The following is a 20,811-nucleotide window of genomic DNA, read 5'->3' as shown; positions in this document are numbered from 1 at the left end:
TGCTTTACACTGCAGCACTTCTTTCTACTGGAGGGATTAGTAGCCAGGTTCATCCTGAGTGTCCTGGTTCATGAACACAATCCCAGACCTGCAGTGAAGACTGACACATCGAAGAGGAAGAGGGGAATGTATACTGTATGCCACGCAGGGAGTGCAGAGAGCGGAATGTATACTGCATGCCACGCAGGGAGAGCGGAGAGGGGAATGTATACTGTATGCCGCTCAGGGAGTGCGGAGAGGGGAATGTATACTGCATGCCACGCAGGGAGAGCGGAGAGCGGAATGTATACTGCATGCCACGCAGGGAGTGCGGAGAGGGGAATGTATACTGTATGCCACGCAGGGAGAGCGGAGAGGGGAATGTATACTGTATGCCGCGGAGGGAGTGCGGAGAGGGGAATGTATACTGTATGCCGCTCAGGGAGTGCGGAGAGGGGAATGTATACTGTATGCCACGCAGGGAGTGCTGAGAGGGGAATGTATACTGCATGCCACGCAGGGAGTGCGGAGAGAGGAATGAATACTGTATGCCGCTCAGGGAGTGCGGAGAGGGGAATGTTTACTGTATGCCACGCAGGGAGTGCGGAGAGAGGAATGTATACTGTATGCCACGCAGGGAGTGCGGAGAGAGGAATGTATACTGTGTGCCACCCAGGGAGTGCGGAGAGGGGAATGTATACTGTATGCCACCCAGGGAGTGCGGAGAGGGGAATGTATACTGTATGCCACGCAGGGAGTGCGGAGAGGGGAATGTATACTGTATGCCACGCAGGGAGTGCGGAGAGAGGAATGTATACTGTATGCCACGCAGAGAGGGGAATGTATACTGTATGCCACGCAGGGAGAGCAGAGAGGGGAATGTATACTGTATGCCACGCAGGGAGTGCGGAGAGGGGAATGTATACTGCATGCCACGCAGGGAGTGCGGAGAGAGGAATGAATACTGTATGCCGCTCAGGGAGTGCGGAGAGGGGAATGTTTACTGTATGCCACGCAGGGAGTGCGGAGAGAGGAATGTATACTGTATGCCACGCAGGGAGTGCGGAGAGAGGAATGTATACTGTGTGCCACCCAGGGAGTGCGGAGAGGGGAATGTATACTGTATGCCACCCAGGGAGTGCGGAGAGGGGAATGTATACTGTATGCCACGCAGGGAGTGCGGAGAGGGGAATGTATACTGTATGCCACGCAGGGAGTACGGAGAGGGGAATGTATACTGTATGCCACGCAGAGAGGGGAATGTATACTGTATGCCACGCAGGGAGAGCAGAGAGGGGAATGTATACTGTATGCCACGCAGGGAGTGCGGAGAGGGGAATGTATACTGCATGCCACGCAGGGAGTGCGGAGAGGGGAATGTATACTGCATGCCACGCAGGGAGTGCGGAGAGAGGAATGAATACTGTATGCCGCTCAGGGAGTGCGGAGAGGGGAATGTTTACTGTATGCCACGCAGGGAGTGCGGAGAGAGGAATGTATACTGTATGCCACGCAGGGAGTGCGGAGAGAGGAATGTATACTGTGTGCCACCCAGGGAGTGCGGAGAGGGGAATGTATACTGTATGCCACCCAGGGAGTGCGGAGAGGGGAATGTATACTGTATGCCACGCAGGGAGTGCGGAGAGGGGAATGTATACTGTATGCCACGCAGGGAGTACGGAGAGGGGAATGTATACTGTATGCCACGCAGAGAGGGGAATGTATACTGTATGCCACGCAGGGAGAGCAGAGAGGGGAATGTATACTGTATGCCACGCAGGGAGTGCGGAGAGGGGAATGTATACTGCATGCCACGCAGGGAGTGCGGAGAGGGGAATGTATACTGTATGCCACGCAGGGAGTGCTGAGAGGGGAATGTATACTGCATGCCACGCAGGGAGTGCGGAGAGAGGAATGAATACTGTATGCCGCTCAGGGAGTGCGGAGAGGGGAATGTTTACTGTATGCCACGCAGGGAGTGCGGAGAGAGGAATGTATACTGTATGCCACGCAGGGAGTGCGGAGAGAGGAATGTATACTGTATGCCACGCAGGGAGTGCGGAGAGAGGAATGTATACTGTGTGCCACCCAGGGAGTGCGGAGAGGGGAATGTATACTGTATGCCACCCAGGGAGTGCGGAGAGGGGAATGTATACTGTATGCCACGCAGGGAGTGCGGAGAGGGGAATGTATACTGTATGCCACGCAGGGAGTGCGGAGAGAGGAATGTATACTGTATGCCACGCAGGGAGTGCGGAGAGAGGAATGTATACTGTATGCCACGCAGGGAGTACGGAGAGGGGAATGTATACTGTATGCCACGCAGGGAGAGCAGAGAGGGGAATGTATACTGTATGCCACGCAGGGAGAGCAGAGAGGGGAATGTATACTGTATGCCACGCAGGGAGTGCGGAGAGGGGAATGTATACTGCATGCCACGCAGGGAGTGCGGAGAGGGGAATGTATACTGTATGCCACGCAGGGAGTGCGGAGAGAGGAATGTATACTGTATGCCACGCAGGGAGTGCGGAGAGAGGAATGTATACTGTATGCCACGCAGGGAGTGCGGAGAGAGGAATGTATACTGTATGCCACGCAGGGAGTGCGGAGAGGGGAATGTATACTGTATGCCACGCAGGGAGAGCAGAGAGGGGAATGTATACTGTATGCCACGCAGGGAGAGCAGAGAGGGGAATGTATACTGTATGCCACGCAGGGAGTGCGGAGAGGGGAATGTATACTGTATGCCACGCAGGGAGTGCGGAAAGGGGAATGTATACTGTATGCCACGCAGGGAGTGCGGAGAGGGGAATGTATACTGTATGCCACGCAGGGAGTGTGGATAGGGGAATGTATACTGTATGCCACGCAGGGAGTGCGGAGAGGGGAATGTATACTGTATGCCACGCAGGGAGTGCGGAGAGAGGAATGTATACTGTATGCCACGCAGGGAGTGCGGAGAGCTGACTGCCAACTTCAGAGTGGAAAGTGGCGGTGAAACAAATGGAGTGTCAGCTCTTGTGTCCTGGGACTGTGAGGATAAGCAGCGGAGACTTCTAGAAGAGGCGCAGACACCAGGCATTTATGAGCTGCTCTGATCCGTCATAAGCTGCAAGGAGGAAAGATCTTTCCCTGAGGCGACGGAGTCCCAGGAGCTCCCTGAAAGCTGCTCAAGGCCCGAAAGCTGACAACCATGACGCCCGTCAGGTGCAGAGAGGATTCTGGAGGTGTCAGCCTCACCTGGGACATTATCTTCAGCTCACAGGAAAACATGTCCACTTAAAGGGATGAAAAAACGACTGTCGCCCTCTTCTGTAAGCTTCTGTATAAGTTGGGGGACGACTCTAATTCTCTGAGTCTTCGAAGCCCTGATGGCAGCTGCAGTGCTGTTACTCAACGGCGCCCTCCGTAGTTTATTGTTATTATTTTCTGCTGATCTTCTTGGATGCAGCCTGTAGTGTAAAGCATGGTGGTGTTCATTTGGTTGTCATGGCTACACACAGGGAAGACTTCCCCAGACAGTAGATGCAGGTCCTCACTTCCCTCTCCTCACATCAGCATCCGACCCATTAGATTTGTGAGCTCTTGGCATCAGGCTTTGGTCAGAGCTTCTTAAGATGGAGGATTTTATACGCCGTTCTTCTTATAATAATAATAATAATTTTTATTTATATAGCGCCAACATATTCCGCAGCACTTTACAATTATTGAGAAATTTCCATCCCCCATCCTGCAAAGTTACCAGCGTCTTCATCATCGGACTCCAGACCCCACAGCTCCACATGTACAGTGACCACTGATCAGACAAGATGGCCGCCATAACCTCCCCGGATTCCTCATGCGGTCTGTACAAGATGATGATCGCACTCTTCATAGCAACCAATCAGCACTCAGCTTATATATTACTAGAGTAACCAATCAGCGCTCAGCTTTTATATCACCAAAGCAACCAATCAGCGCTCAGCTTTCACTCTACCTCAGCAGTGTCACTCTACCTCCTTCCTGTCAGTCGGTGTTCCTCTGTGGAGGGCGCTCGTGTGTGACTGTTACATGGTGGATCTGATAGGGGAGTTGATGGAACGCAGGATCAGTCACAGAATCACACGGCTGTTTAGGTGTTTTCGGTGTCAAGGATAATAGCGGGGAAGGTCACGCGGATCCAACCATTTCTCACAGATGACACCGGAGAGATCACGCAGATCCCATCGCTGCCACCAGTTTGTCATAGGACACAACTTCGCTGCCTCCAATCGTCAGGACAAGTAAGCAATTGACTGACGTGTCATGGACGTGGCTGCCTCCACTACTAGGCCGTTATTGGGGAACGCATGGAATATATATGTACACCCTGGTGCTGTCACTGCCAGCTCCACAATAAGAGAAGGAACTACTACTCGCTGCCATCACCAATCGTGTATACAGACTGATTGGACGCCCGTTACAGGTAGCATTTGGCTTCATGGGTGCGGTTTACAGAGCAAAAGGAACAGAGCTATTAAATGTTTAATCCAGAAAGACAGTGTTAAAAAAAATACAAGTATGATAGAAACTAAGAACAAACCAATACAATATATTCACAGCCTTGCTAATGGTCACAGCCCCACTCCTGATTAAAGCCCCGACTCCCGATCACAGCCCCGACTCCCGATTACAGCCCCGACTCCCGATTACAGCCCCGCTCCCAATCACAGCCCCGCTCCCGATCACAGCCCCGCTCCCGACCACAGCCCCGCTCCCAATCACAGCCCCACTCCTGATCACAGCCCCACTCCTGATCACAGCCCCGACTACCGATTACAGCCCCGCTCCCAATCACAGCCCCGCTCCCGATCACAGCCCCGCTCCCAATCACAGCCCCGACTCCCGATCACAGCCCCGACTCCCGATTACAGCCCTGCTCCCAATCACAGCCCCGCTCCCAATCACAGCCCCGCTCCCGATCACAGCCCCACTCCTGATCACAGCCCCGACTCCTGATCACAGCCCCGACTACTGATTACAGCCCCGCTCCCGATCACAGGCCCGCTCCCGATCACAGCCCCGCTCCCGATCACAGCCCCATTTCTGATCACAGCCCAGCACCTGGTCACAGCCCTGCTCCCGATCACAGCCCTGCTCCCAATCACAGCCCCGCTCCCGATCACAGCAACGCTCCCGATCACAGCCCAGCACCTGGTCACAGCTCCGCTCCAGATCACAGCCCCGTTACCGATCACAGCCCCGCTCCTGATCACAGACCCCCTCCTAATCACAGCCCTGACTCCTGATAACAGCCCTGACTCCTGATCACAGCACCGACTCCTGATCACAGCCCCGCTCCCGATCACAGCCCCGCTCCCAATCACAGCCCCGCTCCCAATCACAGCCCCGCTCCTGATCACAGCCCAGCACCTGGTCTGTTGTGAATTCCGTTCTCGAACTCCCTCCTGTGGTCATGAATGGTACTTCGGCGAGTTCTGTCCGTGGACTCCCTCTGGTGGCTGTGAGTGGAACTGCTGGTTCTGAGGTTGCTTCCTCAGCTGCCCTCGTTTGGGGCTAGGCTGGCTTCTCTATTTAACTCCACTCAGATCGTTACTTCATGCCAGCTGTCAATGTATCAGTACTGGTTCAGATCTCTCTCGGATCTTTCTGATGACCTGTCTACTCCAGCAGAAGCTAAGTCCCTGCTAGTTCATTTGTTGTTCATTGTGTACTGAATATATTTATTAGTACTTGCTAAGTTCTAGTCCAGCTTGCTAACATGATATTGCCTTGCTAGCTGGAAGCTCTGGGTTGCAGAGTGGCACCTCCGCACCGTGAGTCGGTGCGGGGGTCTTTTTGCACACTCTGCGTGGCTTTTTGTAGTTTTTTTGTGCTGACCGCATAGATCCCTTTCCTATCCTCAGTCTATTTAGTAAGTCTGGCCTCCTTTGCTGAAACCTGTTTCATTCCTGTGTTTGTGACTTTCCTCTTAACTCACAGTCAATATTTGTGGGGGGCTGCCTTTTCCTTTGGGGAATTTCTCTGAGGCAAGGTAAGGCTTTATTCTCTATCTTTAGGGGTAGTTAGCTCTTAGGCTGTGAAGAGGCGTCTAGGGAGAGTTAGGTACGCTCCACGGCTATTTCTAGTGTGTGATAGGATTAGGGTTTGCGGTCAGCAGAGATCCCACTTCCCAGAGCTTGTCCTGTCGTCTAGTTTAACCATCAGGTCATTCCAGGTGCTCCTAACCACCAGGTCATAACACTGGTCACAACCCCACTCCCGTTCACAGCCCCGCTCCCAATCACAGCACCGCTCCCGATCACAGCACCGCTACCGATTACAGCACCGCTCCCGATAGCCCCATTCCCGATCACAGCCCAGCTCCTGGTCACAGCCCCGCTCTCGATCAAAGCCCCGTTCCAGATCACAGTCCGCTCCTGATCACAGCCCTGCTCCCGATCACAGCCCCGCTCCTGATCACAGCCCCGCTCCCGATCACGGCCCCATTCTCAATCACAGCCCAGCTCCTGGTCACAGCCCCACTCCTGATCACAGCCCTGCTCCTGATCACAGCCTGGCTCCTGATCACAGCCTGGCTCCTGATCACAGCCCTGCTCCTGATCACAGCCTGGCTCCTGATCACAGCTCAGCTCCTGGTCACAGCTCCGCACCTGGCCACAGATCCACTCCTGATCACAGCCCAGCTCCCAATCACAGCCCCGCTCCTGGTCACAGCCCCACTCCTGGTCACAGAACCTCTCCTGGTCACAACTCCGCACCTGGTCACGGAACCTCTCCTGGTTACAGCCCAGCTGCTGATCACAGCCCAGGACGTGATCACAGCCCCGCTCCTGGTCACAGCCCCGCTCCTGATCAGGCCCGGTTCCCAATCACAGCCCAGCTCCCAATCACAGCCCAGCTCCTTGGTCACAACCCCACTCCTGATCACAGCCCCGCTCCTTGGTAACAACCCTGATCCTGATCACAGCCCAGCTCCCAATGACAGCCTCTCTCTTGGTCACAGCCCAGCTCCTGATCACAGCTCAGCTCCCAGTCACAGCCCTCCTCTCAGTAACAGTCCTGCTCCTAGGCACAGAACCTCTTCTCATCACAGCACCACTCCTGGTCACAGCCTCACTATAGCTCAGGATCAAAACAGGATAAGTAATATAATGTATGTACACAGTGACTGCACCAGCAGAATAGTGAGTGCAGCTCTGGGGTATAATACAGGATGTAACTCAGGATCAGTAATGTAATGTATGTAAACAGTGACTGCACCAGCAGAATAGTGAGTGCAGCTCTGGAGTATAATGCAGGGTGTAACTCAGGATCAGTAATGTAATGTATGTACACAGTGACTGCACCAGCAGAATAGTGAGTGCAGCTCTGGGGTGTAATACAGGATGTAACTCAGGATCAGTAATGTAATGTATGTACACAGTGACTGCATCAGCAGAATAGTGAGTGCAGCTCTGGAGTATAATACAGGATGTAACTCAGGATCAGTAATGTAATGTATGTACAAAGTGACTGCACCAGCAGAATAGTGAGTGCAGCTCTGGAGTATAATACAGGATGTAACTCAGGATCAGTAATGTAATGTATGTACACAGTGACTGCACCAGCAGAATAGTGAGTGCAGCTCTGGAGGATAATACAGGATGTAACTCAGGATCAGTAATGTATGTACACAGTGACTGCACCAGCAGAATAGTGAGTGCAGCTCTGGAGTATAATACAGGATGTAACTCAGGATCAGTAATGTAATGTATGTACACAATGACTGCACCAGCAGAATAGTGAGTGCAGCTCTGGAGTATAATACAGGATGTAACTCAGGATCAGTAATGTAATGTATGTACAAAGTGACTGCACCAGCAGAATAGTGAGTGCAGCTCTGGAGTATAATACAGGATGTAACTCAGGATCAGTAATGTAATGTATGTACACAGTGACTGCACCAGCAGAATAGTGAGTGCAGCTCTGGAGTATAATACAGGATGTAACTCAGGATCAGTAATGTATGTACACAGTGACTGCACCAGCAGAATAGTGAGTGCAGCTCTGGGGTATAATACAGGATGTAACTCAGGATCAGTAATGTAATGTATGTACACAGTGACTGCACCAGCAGAATAGTGAGTGCAGCTCTGGAGTATAATACAGGATGTAACTCAGGATCAGTAATGTAATGTATGTACACAGTGACTGCACCAGCAGAATAGTGAGTGCAGCTCTGGAGTATAATACAGGATGTAACTCAGGATCAGTAATGTAATGTATGTACACAGTGACTGCACCAGCAGAATAGTGAGTGCAGCTCTGGAGTATAATACAGGATGTAACTCAGGATCAGTAATGTAATGTATGTACACAGTGACTGCACCAGCAGAATAGTGAGTGCAGCTCTGGAGTATAATACAGGATGTAACTCAGGATCAGTAATGTATGTACACAGTGACTGCACCAGCAGAATAGTGAGTGCAGCTCTGGGGTGTAATACAGGATGTAACTCAGGATCAGTAATGTAATGTATGTACACAGTGACTGCACCAGCAGAATAGTGAGTGCAGCTCTGGGGTGTAATACAGGATGTAACTCAGGATCAGTAATGTAATGTATGTACACAGTGACTGCACCAGCAGAATAGTGAGTGCAGCTCTGGGGTATAATACAGGATGTAACTCAGGATCAGTAATGTAATGTATGTACATAGTGACTCCACTAGTGAGTGTTAGACTGACAGATACATCTAAAAAAAATGTTATCATAGAAAAATCATTTATTATTTTTATTATTTATTTAGTGATTATTTTCTAGAGAATGACAGGTCGGCGCCACCTTGTGGTCATATTAATACTTTGCAAGTTTATGCATTATTACATACTTTGACAATGGCAGATATTAGTAAGTTGCACCAATACTGAGCTCAGACAGTGGCAGCTCCCTAAAGCTGTATAGTGCAGGTATATGCAAAGTGACCGTAGGGGCTGAAACACCAGGTAAGAGCTCATTTTTTTGGTATAACATATATGGGTACTGTGGGAGATCTGTCGGTCGGGTTCTTTGACCCTCTAGATCATTCCTGAATGACGGTCTCATCATTTGGACTCATCTTTGCAGTGGACACAAGCTGGGTTGATTCCCCAGTGGAAACCAATGCTGTGCAGAACGGATGAATAGCGGCCGCTCACGTAGCGGAGGACGGTGGTTTCGTACAGGGGGAAATCATTGAAGCTGTTTCCGGAAGGTTGTCCAAATTTTAGAATTCTCCCACGGCTTGTCACGAAGACCAGCTCATTCACGTAGGAGGCCACCTTCCCGGACACTTGTACGATATTCTCTCCTTTATGTAGAAGGACCTCAAAGAGCGTTCCTGAGGGGTTCCCGTAATAAGTTCCCCAGATATCTCCATACTTGAACTGGATCCTGAGGAGATAAGAACCTGAGTAAGAGAGACGATCTGCGGGGAGAGACGATGCTCCGCCACTAGCAAGAGGAGAACGTGAGAGAGCAAGGCAGACTGTTGGATCTTCCCCATAGTCAGCCATGTTGGACCTCATTGTGCTGCTTCTTCTGCCCCATGGTCTGTCACTGGCAATCACTCATCTCACACTCTCACAGGTCCAGTCGCTCTCTGCACTCCAGTCTCCTGTCGCACAACTGGACGGCAGCCCCTGGATCTCTAGGCTCTTCCATCGATCTGCGGCCCGCTGGCTACACTACAACTATTTAACCAAGCACCTTTATATTACAAGGAGACCAGCAAGATCGGGCAAGACACAGTTCACTAACACAAGACAACGTAGCGGCATCTACAAACTTCAGAGCAGAATCCACCCGATCTGGAATCCTGGTATGATGCGGATTCTGCCCTATAGACCGTAGATGTGGCACAGATGGGTTTTCTATATTTTAGCGGCAGCGATTTTCCTCTTAGGGTATGTGCAGACGATCCAAAAGCGCTGCCGTCTATTGAACGCAGGTAAATCTGCATGTGTTTACTGAACCGCACAGATTCACCACGTACAATACAGTCTATCAGTGAAATTTCTCTTGCAGAGACTCCCGTCATAGAGAAAATGAAATGCTGCAGTCCGGAAAGACGCGCCGCATGTCTGTCTCCACAATCTCCACAAGAGGTTAGTATTTAATTTATTTTTTATATCTGAAGCACTATATTGGGTCAATTACATATGGAGCAGTATATGGGGTCAATTATATATGGAGCATCTTATGGGTCCAATTACATATAGAGCATTATATGAAGCACATTCTGTTTGGAGAATATATGAGGCCCATCATATAATGGAGCATTATATGGGGCCCATCATATACTGTATGGAGCATTATATGGGGCTCATTATACTGTATGGAGCATTATATGAGGTCCATTATTCTGTGTGGAGCATTATATGAGGTCCATTATTCTGTATGGAACACTATATGGGTCTCATTATTCTGTATGGAACAATTCTTGTACGGGGCTCATTTTTCTGTATGGAGCATTATATGAGGTCCATTATTCTGTATGGAACACTATATGGAGCTAATTATACTGTATGGAGCATTATATGGTGCTCATTATTCTGTATGGAGCACTAAGTGGTGCCCAAAATACCGTATGGAGCAATATATGGGGTTCATTATTCTGTATGGAGCAATATATGGGGCTCATTATACTGTATGGAGCAATATATGGAGCTAATTATACTGTATGGAGCATTATATGGTGCTCATTATTCTGTATGGAGCACTAAGTGGTGCCCAAAATACTGTATGGAGCACTATATGGGGCTCATTATTTTGTATGGAGCACTATGTGCTGTCCATAATACTGTATGGAGCAATATATGGGGCTCATAATGTATGGAGCAATATATGGGGCCCATTATTCTGTATGGAGCATTATATGTGGCCCATTACTCTGTATGGAGAATTATATGGGGCCCATTACTCTGTATGGAGCATTATATGGGGCTCATTATTCTGTATGGAGCATTATATGGGGCTCATTATTCTGAATGGAGCATTATATGGGGTGCATTATACTGTATAAAGCAATATCTGGGGCCCATTATTCTGTATGGAGCATTATATGGGGCCCGTTACTCTGTATGGAGCATTATATGGGGCCCATTATACTGTATGGAGCAATATATGGGACTCATCACTCTGTATGGAGCATTATATAGGGCTCCTTATTCTGTATGGAGTACTGTGTAGTGCCCATAATACTGTATGGAGGACTATACTGTCTGGTTTCTGAGCTTTTGGTATCACTCATGTAATGTAAGAAGTGAAATCTTTGGCATTGTACTATAGCTATATTTCTCTGCTATATCTGTGCATCATGAATTGTGGTTTGTGTTAAAGGGGCCACTGAGACCCACGAAAACCTGGAGCCGGCCCTGACTGCTAATGTGCTAGCTTCTGCTCCACCTCACCAAATAGACCCTCTGCAAGTGACACTGGAGGTAAGCACACTCATAAGTAACCTCTGTGACCACCCCCTGCAGAGTCCCCTGGATGACAAACTTAACTCTTCACTGACTATATTGCTGGAGTGTTCAATGTGACAGTATACCACAAGGTTAAAAGGGTTGTCCACAAACAAAGTACATTTTAATCATAGATCTTGGAATAACAATAATTCCCAGTTGGAGGTCTTAAAAAAAACCCTGGCCTGAGAAAAGTTTATAAATGTGCCACTGCTATGCACATACCGCAATTCCGGGCCAGGAAGGAAGTAAAAGTGATTATACAGAGAACATAGCATTGGGTTGAAGCTGCTGCTTTCTGTGAGTTAAAACTTTTTCCCTGCCTGTTTTATCACAGGAGCAATTATTTCTGCTGGTTCGTCAATCTCCTGAGCTCATCATAAAATCAAGTCAGTAATGTAGAAGCTTCGGCTGCCACTGGGCTCAAATGTCATGATTTATAGTGAGCTCGGAGGGCTGGGCATGAGGCAGAAACCCTCGCTCCTGTGATAAAACAGGCAGACAAATGTTTTACCTCACAGAAATAAACAGCTGTGATCCCATATTGTCCTGTTTGTAGACTCTTTTGCTTCCTCCCCTGGTAACTGTGCTATGATCAGGCCATATTCCAGTATGGTCGGACACGACCATTACACAGTACACAGCAGGGCCCATTTATAAGATTATCTCAGCACAGGAACATTTTTTTAACACATTCAATTGTGGAAATGATTATTATTCCAAGATTTAGTGATTAAAATGAACTTTATTTGTGGGTATCCTCCCTTTCAGCTAAATAGCCAAGTGACAAACACTTTGGCACACTGACGGATTATTGCCACGACTTCTGTCTGTGGACCCTACAACATTCACCTTACAGATCAGCACCATCATGCAGTGCAATAAAAAAAAACAATATAGAAATATAACAGAGTAAAATCTCAAGTATCTCACCCGATGACATGACTTGGATTCTCCCGCACTCGCAGTCCTGTTATCGGCCCATTCAGCTGCTCAGATGAGAAGGAAAATGCAGTGCCCCCGCCTGCCCCGTACTCCCCCACAAAGGAAGACATACGGGATTGTACTACGGAAGGAAAAGAGACGCAATGTCTTATATATATATAATATACACAGATATACAATGACATATTACACCGGCATATTATATGGATGACAGCAAGACCAGCTGTAATGACGTCACTCACCACTGGAGGCCACCGAGGAGCCCAGGAGCAGGCACAGGCAGAGCAGAGCCAGCATGGTGCAGGAAGAGAGCGCAGCGCAGTCCTGGAGGGGTCGCCGGGCAGAGCTGTAACCAAGGAGACCAGATAGAGGATATACACTGAGAGTACCACCGCTGGTATACTGATAGTAACCCACCACTGAGAGCACCACCGCTGGTATACTGATAATAACCCACCACTGAGATTACCACCGCTGGTATACTGATAATAACCCACCACTGAGAGTACCACCGCTGGTATACTGATAGTAACCCACCACTGAGAGCACCACCGCTGGTATACTGATAATAACCCACCACTGAGAGTACCACCGCTGGTATACTGATAATAACCCACCACTGAGAGTACCACCGCTGGTATACTGATAATAACCCACCACTGAGAGTACCACCGCTGGTATACTGATAATAATCCACCACTGAGAGTACCACCGCTGGTATACAGATAATGACCCACCACTGAGAGTACCACCGCTGGTATACTGATAATAACCCACCACTGAGAGTACCACCGCTGGTATACTGATAATACCCCACCACTGAGAGCACCACCGCTGGTATACTGATAATGACCCACCACTGAGAGTACCACCGCTGGTATACAGATAATAACCCACTACTGAGAGTACCACCGCTGGTATACTGATAATACCCCACCACTGAGAGTACCACCGCTGGTATACTGATAATACCCCACCACTGAGAGTACCACCGCTGGTATACTGATAATACCCCACCACTGAGAGTACCACCGCTGGTATACTGATAATAACCCACTACTGAGAGAACCACCACTGGTATACTGACAATACCTCACCACTGAGAGTACCACCGCTGGTATACTGATAATACCCCACCACTGAGAGTACCACCGCTGGTATACTGATAATACCCCACCACTGAGAGCACCACCGCTGGTATACAGATAATAACCCACTACTGAGAGAACCACCACTGGTATACTGACAATACCTCACCACTGAGAGTACCACCGCTGGTATACTGATAATAACCCACCACTGAGAGTACCACCGCTGGTATACTGATAGTAACCCACCACTGAGAGCACCACCGCTGGTATACTGATAATAACCCACCACTGAGAGTACCACCGCTGGTATACTGATAATAACCCACCACTGAGAGTACCACCGCTGGTATACTGATAATAACCCACCACTGAGAGTACCACCGCTGGTATACTGATAGTAACCCACCACTGAGAGCACCACCGCTGGTATACTGATAATAACCCACCACTGAGAGCACCACCGCTGGTATACTGATAATGACCCACCACTGAGAGTACCACCGCTGGTATACAGATAATAACCCACTACTGAGAGCACCACCACTGGTATACTGACAATACCCCACCACTGAGAGTACCACCGCTGGTATACTGATAATAACCCACCACTGAGAGTACCACAACTGGTATACAGATAATAACCCACCACTGAGAGCACCACCGCTGGTATACTGATAATACCCCACCACTGAGAGTACCACCGCTGGTATACTGATAATACCCCACCACTGAGAGTACCACCGCTGGTATACTGATAATACCCCACCACTGAGAGTACCATCGCTGGTATACTGATAATAACCCACCACTGTGAGCACCACCGCTGGTATACAAATAATGACCCACCACTGAGAGTACCACCGCTGGTATACTGATAATAACCCACCACTGAGAGCACCACCGCTGGTATACTGATAATAACCCACCACTGAGAGCACCACCACTGGTATACTGATAATACCCCACCACTGAGAGTACCACCGCTGGTATACTGATAGTAACCCACCACTGAGAGCACCACCGCTGGTATACTGATAATAACCCACCACTGAGAGCACCACCGCTGGTATACTGATAATGACCCACCACTGAGAGTACCACCGCTGGTATACAGATAATAACCCACTACTGAGAGCACCACCACTGGTATACTGACAATACCCCACCACTGAGAGTACCACCGCTGGTATACTGATAATAACCCACCACTGAGAGTACCACAACTGGTATACAGATAATAACCCACCACTGAGAGCACCACCGCTGGTATACTGATAATACCCCACCACTGAGAGTACCACCGCTGGTATACTGATAATACCCCACCACTGAGAGTACCACCGCTGGTATACTGATAATACCCCACCACTGAGAGTACCATCGCTGGTATACTGATAATAACCCACCACTGTGAGCACCACCGCTGGTATACAAATAATGACCCACCACTGAGAGTACCACCGCTGGTATACTGATAATAACCCACCACTGAGAGCACCACCGCTGGTATACTGATAATAACCCACCACTGAGAGCACCACCACTGGTATACTGATAATACCCCACCACTGAGAGTACCACCGCTGGTATACTGATAACCTACCACTGAGAGCACCACCGCTGGTATACTGATAATGACCCACCACTGAGAGTACCACCGCTGGTATACTGATAATAACCCACCACTGAGAGTACCACCGCTGGTATACTAATAATGACCCACCACTGAGAGTACCACCGCTGTTATACAGATAATGACCCACCACTGAGAGTACCACCGCTGGTATACTGATAATAACCCACCACTGAGAGTACCACCGCTGGTATACTGATAATGACCCACCACTGAGAGCACCACCGCTGGTATACTGATAATAACCCACCACTGAGAGCACCACCGCTGGTATACTGATAATAACCCACCACTGAGAGTACCACCGCTGGTATACTGATAATAACCCACCACTGAGAGCACCACCGCTGGTATACTGATAATAACCCACCACTGAGAGTACCACCGCTGGTATACTGATAATAACCCACCACTGAGAGTACCACCGCTGGTATACTGATAATAACCCACCACTGAGAGTACCACCGCTGGTATACAGATCATGACCCACCACTGAGAGTACCACCGCTGGTATACTGATAATACCCCACCACTGAGAGTACCACCGCTGGTATACAGATAATGACCCACCACTGAGAGTACCACCGCTGGTATACTGATAATGACCCACCACTGAGAGCACCACTGCTGGTATACTGATAATGACCCACCACTGAGAGTACCACCGCTGGTATACTGATAATGACCCACCACTGAGAGTACCACCGCTGGTATACTGATAATACCCCACCACTGAGAGTACCACCGCTGGTATACTGATAATACCCCACCACTGAGATTACCACCACTGGTATACTGATAATACCCCACCACTGAGAGTACCACCGCTGGTATACTGATAATACCCCACCACTGAGAGTACCACCGCTGGTATACTGATAATGACCCACCACTGAGAGCACCACTGCTGGTATACTGATAATGACCCACCACTGAGAGCACCACCGCTGGTATACTGATAATGACCCACCACTGAGAGCACCACCGCTGGTATACTGATAATGACCCACCACTGAGAGTACCACCGCTGGTATACTGATAGTAACCCACCACTGAGAGTACCACCGCTGGTATACTGATAATAACCCACCACTGAGAGTACCACCGCTGGTATACTGATAATACCCCACCACTTAGAGTACCACCGCTGGTATACTGATAATGACCCACCACTGAGAGCACCACCGCTGGTATACTGATAATGACCCACCACTGAGAGTACCACCGCTGGTATACTGATAATAACCCACCACTGAGAGTACCACCGCTGGTATACTGATAGTAACCCACCACTGAGAGCACCACCGCTGGTATACTGATAATGACCCACCACTGAGATTACCACCGCTGGTATACAGATAATGACCCACCACTGAGAGTACCACCGCTGGTATACTGATAATAACCCACCACTGAGAGTACCACCGCTGGTGTACTGATAATGACATCCTATAGGAGTACCACCGCTGGTATACTGATAATAACCCACCACTGAGAGTACCACCGCTGGTATACTGATAGTAACCCACCACTGAGAGCACCACCGCTGGTATACTGATAATAACCCACCACTGAGAGTACCACCGCTGGTGTACTGATAATGACATCCTATAGGAGTACCACCGCTGGTATACTGATAATAACCCACCACTGAGAGTACCACCGCTGGTATACTGATAGTAACCCACCACTGAGAGCACCACCGCTGGTATACTGATAATACCCCACCACTGAGAGTACCACCGCTGGTATACTGATAATACCCCACCACTGAGAGTACCACCGCTGGTATACTGATAATAACCCACCACTGAGAGCACCACCGCTGGTATACTGATAATAACCCACCACTGAGAGTACCACCGCTGGTATACTGATAATGACCCACCACTGAGAGTACCACCGCTGGTATACTGATAATAACCCACCACTGAGAGCATCACCGCTGGTATACTGATAATAACCCACCACTGAGAGTACCACCGCTGGTATACTGATAATAACCCACCACTGAGAGTACCACCGCTGGTATACTGATAATACCCCACCACTGAGAGTACCACCGCTGGTATACTGATAATAACCCACCTCTGTGAGCACCACCGCTGGTATACAAATAATGACCCACCACTGAGAGTACCACCGCTGGTATACAGATAATGACCACCTATAGGAGTACCACCGGTGGTATACTGATAATGACCCACCACTGAGAGTACCACCGGTGGTATACAGATAATGACCCACCACTGAGAGTACCACCGGTGGTATACAGATAATGACCCACCACTGAGAGTACCACCGCTGGTATACTGATAATAACCCACCACTGAGGTACCACCGCTGGTATACTGATAATGACCCACCACTGAGATTACCACCGCTGGTATACTGATAATGACCCCCACCACTGAGAGTACCACCGCTGGTATACTGATAATAACCCACCACTGAGAGCACCACCGCTGGTATACAGATAATGACCCACCACTGAGAGTACCACCGCTGGTATACTGATAATACCCCACCACTGAGAGCACCACCACTGGTATACTGATAATACCCCACCACTGAGAGTACCACCGCTGGTATACTGATAACCTACCACTGAGAGCACCACCGCTGGTATACAGATAATGACCCACCACTGAGAGCACCACCACTGGTATACTGATAATACCCCACCACTGAGAGTACCACCGCTGGTATACTGATAACCTACCACTGAGAGCACCACCGCTGGTATACTGATAATGACCCACCACTGAGAGTACCACCGCTGTTATACAGATAATGACCCACCACTGAGAGTACCACCGCTGGTATACTGATAATAACCCACCACTGAGAGTACCACCGCTGGTATACTGATAATGACCCACCACTGAGAGCACCACCGCTGGTATACTGATAATAACCCACCACTGAGAGTACCACCGCTGGTATACTGATAATACCCCACCACTGAGAGCATCACCGCTGGTATACTGATAATAACCCACCACTGAGAGTACCACCGCTGGTATACTGATAATAACCCACCACTGAGAGTACCACCGCTGGTATACAGATAATAACCCACCACTGAGAGCACCACCGCTGGTATACTGATAATAACCCACCACTGAGAGCATCACCGCTGGTATACTGATAATAACCCACCACTGAGAGTACCACCGCTGGTATACAGATAATAACCCACCACTGAGAGCACCACCGCTGGTATACTGATAATAACCCACCACTGAGAGCATCACCGCTGGTATACTGATAATAACCCACCACTGAGAGCACCACCGCTGGTATACTGATAATACCCCACCACTGAGAGTACCACCGCTGGTATACAGATAATGACCCACCACTGAGAGTACCACCGCTGGTATACTGATAATACCCCACCACTGAGAGTACCACCGCTGGTATACAGATAATGACCCACCACTGAGAGTACCACCGCTGGTATACAGATAATGACCCACCACTGAGAGTACCACCGCTGGTATACTGATAATGACCCACCACTGAGAGCACCACCGCTGGTATACTGATAATACCCCACCACTGAGAGTACCACCGCTGGTATACTGATAATGACCCACCACTGAGAGCACCACCGCTGGTATACTGATAATACCCCACCACTGAGAGTACCACCGCTGGTATACTGATAATACCCCACCACTGAGAGTACCACCGCTGGTATACAGATAATGACCCACCACTGAGAGTACCACCGCTGGTATACTGATAATGACCCACCACTGAGAGTACCACCGCTGGTATACTGATAATGACCCACCACTGAGAGTACCACCGCTGGCATACTGATAATAACCCACCACTGAGAGCACCACCGCTGGTATACTGATAATGGCCTCCTATAGGAGTACCCCCCGTATTACAGTGCTGTATACATCAATGCCTACACCTGGAAGTCTTCACACAGGGAGTGATAGTATCAGGGCCCTTACGTTGCCTCGGTCAGTGCGGCCCCCATGGTCCTGGATGAGCCACTCACCTGGTGTCGGTCGTGGGGATGTGACTGTGGCTCTTGTCAGCGGTATATATGGCCTCCTGACACCCGGGTACCATATGGCGCCATCATACAGGGCAGTGCAGTGACAACACCTTAACCCTATCACTGCCCAGTATTCTTAGTTTCCAGGACCTGAGCACGGCTGGGAGCGGAGAGACAAAGGGCGCAGGGAGATAAGAGGTGATCCGGGTCCCTGTGTACATCCTCTGCCCCTCATCCCCTGCACAACATCTGGCACCCAGCAGATATCGCTTTATGGCGGCTCATATAATGATATCAATGACTCCGCACACGGTACACAAGGACACAGTATGGGGGAGTGGGGGATCAAAGGAAGAACAGGGCACGAAGATACAGGGGCTTCTCACTAGATTAGAATATCATCAAAAAGTGAATTTATCTCAGATCTTCGATACAAAAAGTGAATCTCATCTATTCTATAGAGTGATTACACACAGAGTGATCTATTTCACGTGTTTATTTCTGTTAATGTTGATGATTATGGCTTACAGCCAATGTAAACCCAAAAGTCATTATCTCAGTAAATTAGAATACTTTATAACACCAGCTTGATTGTAAAATCAGAAATGTCGTCCTACTGAATGTCTGTTCAGTAAATGCGCTCAATACTTGGTCCTTTTGCATCAATTACTGCATCAATGCGGCGTGGCATGGAGGCGATCAGTCTGTGGCACTGCTGAGGGGTTATGGAAGCCCAGGTCGCTTTGATAGCAACCTTCAGCTCGTCTGCATTGTTGGGTCTGGTGTCTCTCAACGCCGAGCGCTGTTCTCCTCCTCTGTCAGCCCATCATCTCTTATAGTGGCCATTATTAGCAGCTGCCATTCAGTCCCAGAGCCACCCAGGCTCCATACAGATGCACAGCTCCCACTCTCTGCAGCCCAGGATCTATGGCAGCCGGAGAGGGACAATCTAATGTATATGTTTTATCGCATGCTGTGAAACTTGTACCTTGTTCCCCTGCAGACATCTACTGCTCTCTGGTGTCACCCTTGACCTCTCTGGAGCCCAGTGGTCTTGGTGCTCACTGCCTGATACAGGCTTGTGTTGTCCCAGCACTGTCATATTATTACTATATGAATGTATTATGTAGAGACTGTATAGCACTATATGGCGGCATTTCAGCACTACATGGCAGTATACAGTAGACACTGGACAGCGCTGTGGTTTTCATAGTCTTTCCTCATTCAGAAGGAAGGAAAGCTCCGGACATTGACCTGTAATGAGTCTGGAGGGAGATCAGTACGAGAAGTCATTGCTGGCGCTCCACCCTGGACACATGGAGGATTAGCAGCTGCACCCTCAAAGCAAACTGTGGTGTAATCCACTCATCCCAGTCCAAGGTGGATCTAAAACTAGAAGTTCTGCAGCAGCTGGGGCAATGAGCCAGTCCAGAGCGTCATTGTACCCTCATCATTGTAGTGTAGCACGGACCCCGTGAGCGGCACCCAGCAGGAGACAGGACCCGGGGCTGATAGATCGCACCTGCACTGATGCATTGTAACAAACCCTCAGCTATTGAGGCACGGCTAGGAAGGGAACTCACCGACTGCAAACAGAGGTCTTGAGATTTGTGAGAAACTGAAACATTGAGGGTCCGATTCATCATTTGTGGGGTTTCTTTAGAGTCCTTTTTCTTC

General features: G+C 49.3%; 2 protein-coding genes across 3 annotated transcripts in view; one reads left to right on the top strand and one right to left on the bottom strand.

Moving 5' to 3' along the window:
* Positions 1-4,125: 4,125 nt before the first annotated feature.
* Positions 4,126-20,811, top strand: part of LOC143785210 (uncharacterized) — a 54,428-nt gene continuing 37,742 nt past the window's right edge. The window contains exons 1-3 of the mRNA XM_077273924.1: positions 4,126-4,241; positions 10,006-10,085; positions 11,320-11,420. Coding sequence (XP_077130039.1) covers positions 4,156-4,241; positions 10,006-10,085; positions 11,320-11,420 — 267 coding nt within the window. The 5' untranslated portion in view covers positions 4,126-4,155. The remainder of the gene's footprint in view (positions 4,242-10,005; positions 10,086-11,319; positions 11,421-20,811) is intronic.
* Positions 8,708-19,223, bottom strand: LOC143785209 (zymogen granule membrane protein 16-like). Of its 2 annotated transcripts, none has more exons than XM_077273922.1 (4): positions 19,135-19,223; positions 12,632-12,735; positions 12,378-12,510; positions 8,708-9,372 (listed from the first exon to the last, which is right to left on the bottom strand). In XM_077273922.1, the coding sequence occupies exons 1-4, from the start codon at positions 19,206-19,208 to the stop codon at positions 9,045-9,047; spliced, it is 639 nt and encodes a 212-aa protein (XP_077130037.1). In that variant the 5' UTR covers positions 19,209-19,223; the 3' UTR covers positions 8,708-9,044. The 2 variants fall into 2 exon arrangements, with proteins under 2 accessions (XP_077130037.1, XP_077130038.1); XM_077273923.1 differs by having other exon boundaries at positions 19,088-19,141.

This window comes from Ranitomeya variabilis, chromosome 7 (genome assembly GCF_051348905.1).
Source record: "Ranitomeya variabilis isolate aRanVar5 chromosome 7, aRanVar5.hap1, whole genome shotgun sequence".
Lineage (NCBI taxonomy): Eukaryota > Metazoa > Chordata > Amphibia > Anura > Dendrobatidae > Ranitomeya > Ranitomeya variabilis.
The sequence above is the reverse complement of the archived record's forward strand: the minus strand, read 5'-3'. Positions and strand labels throughout refer to the sequence as shown.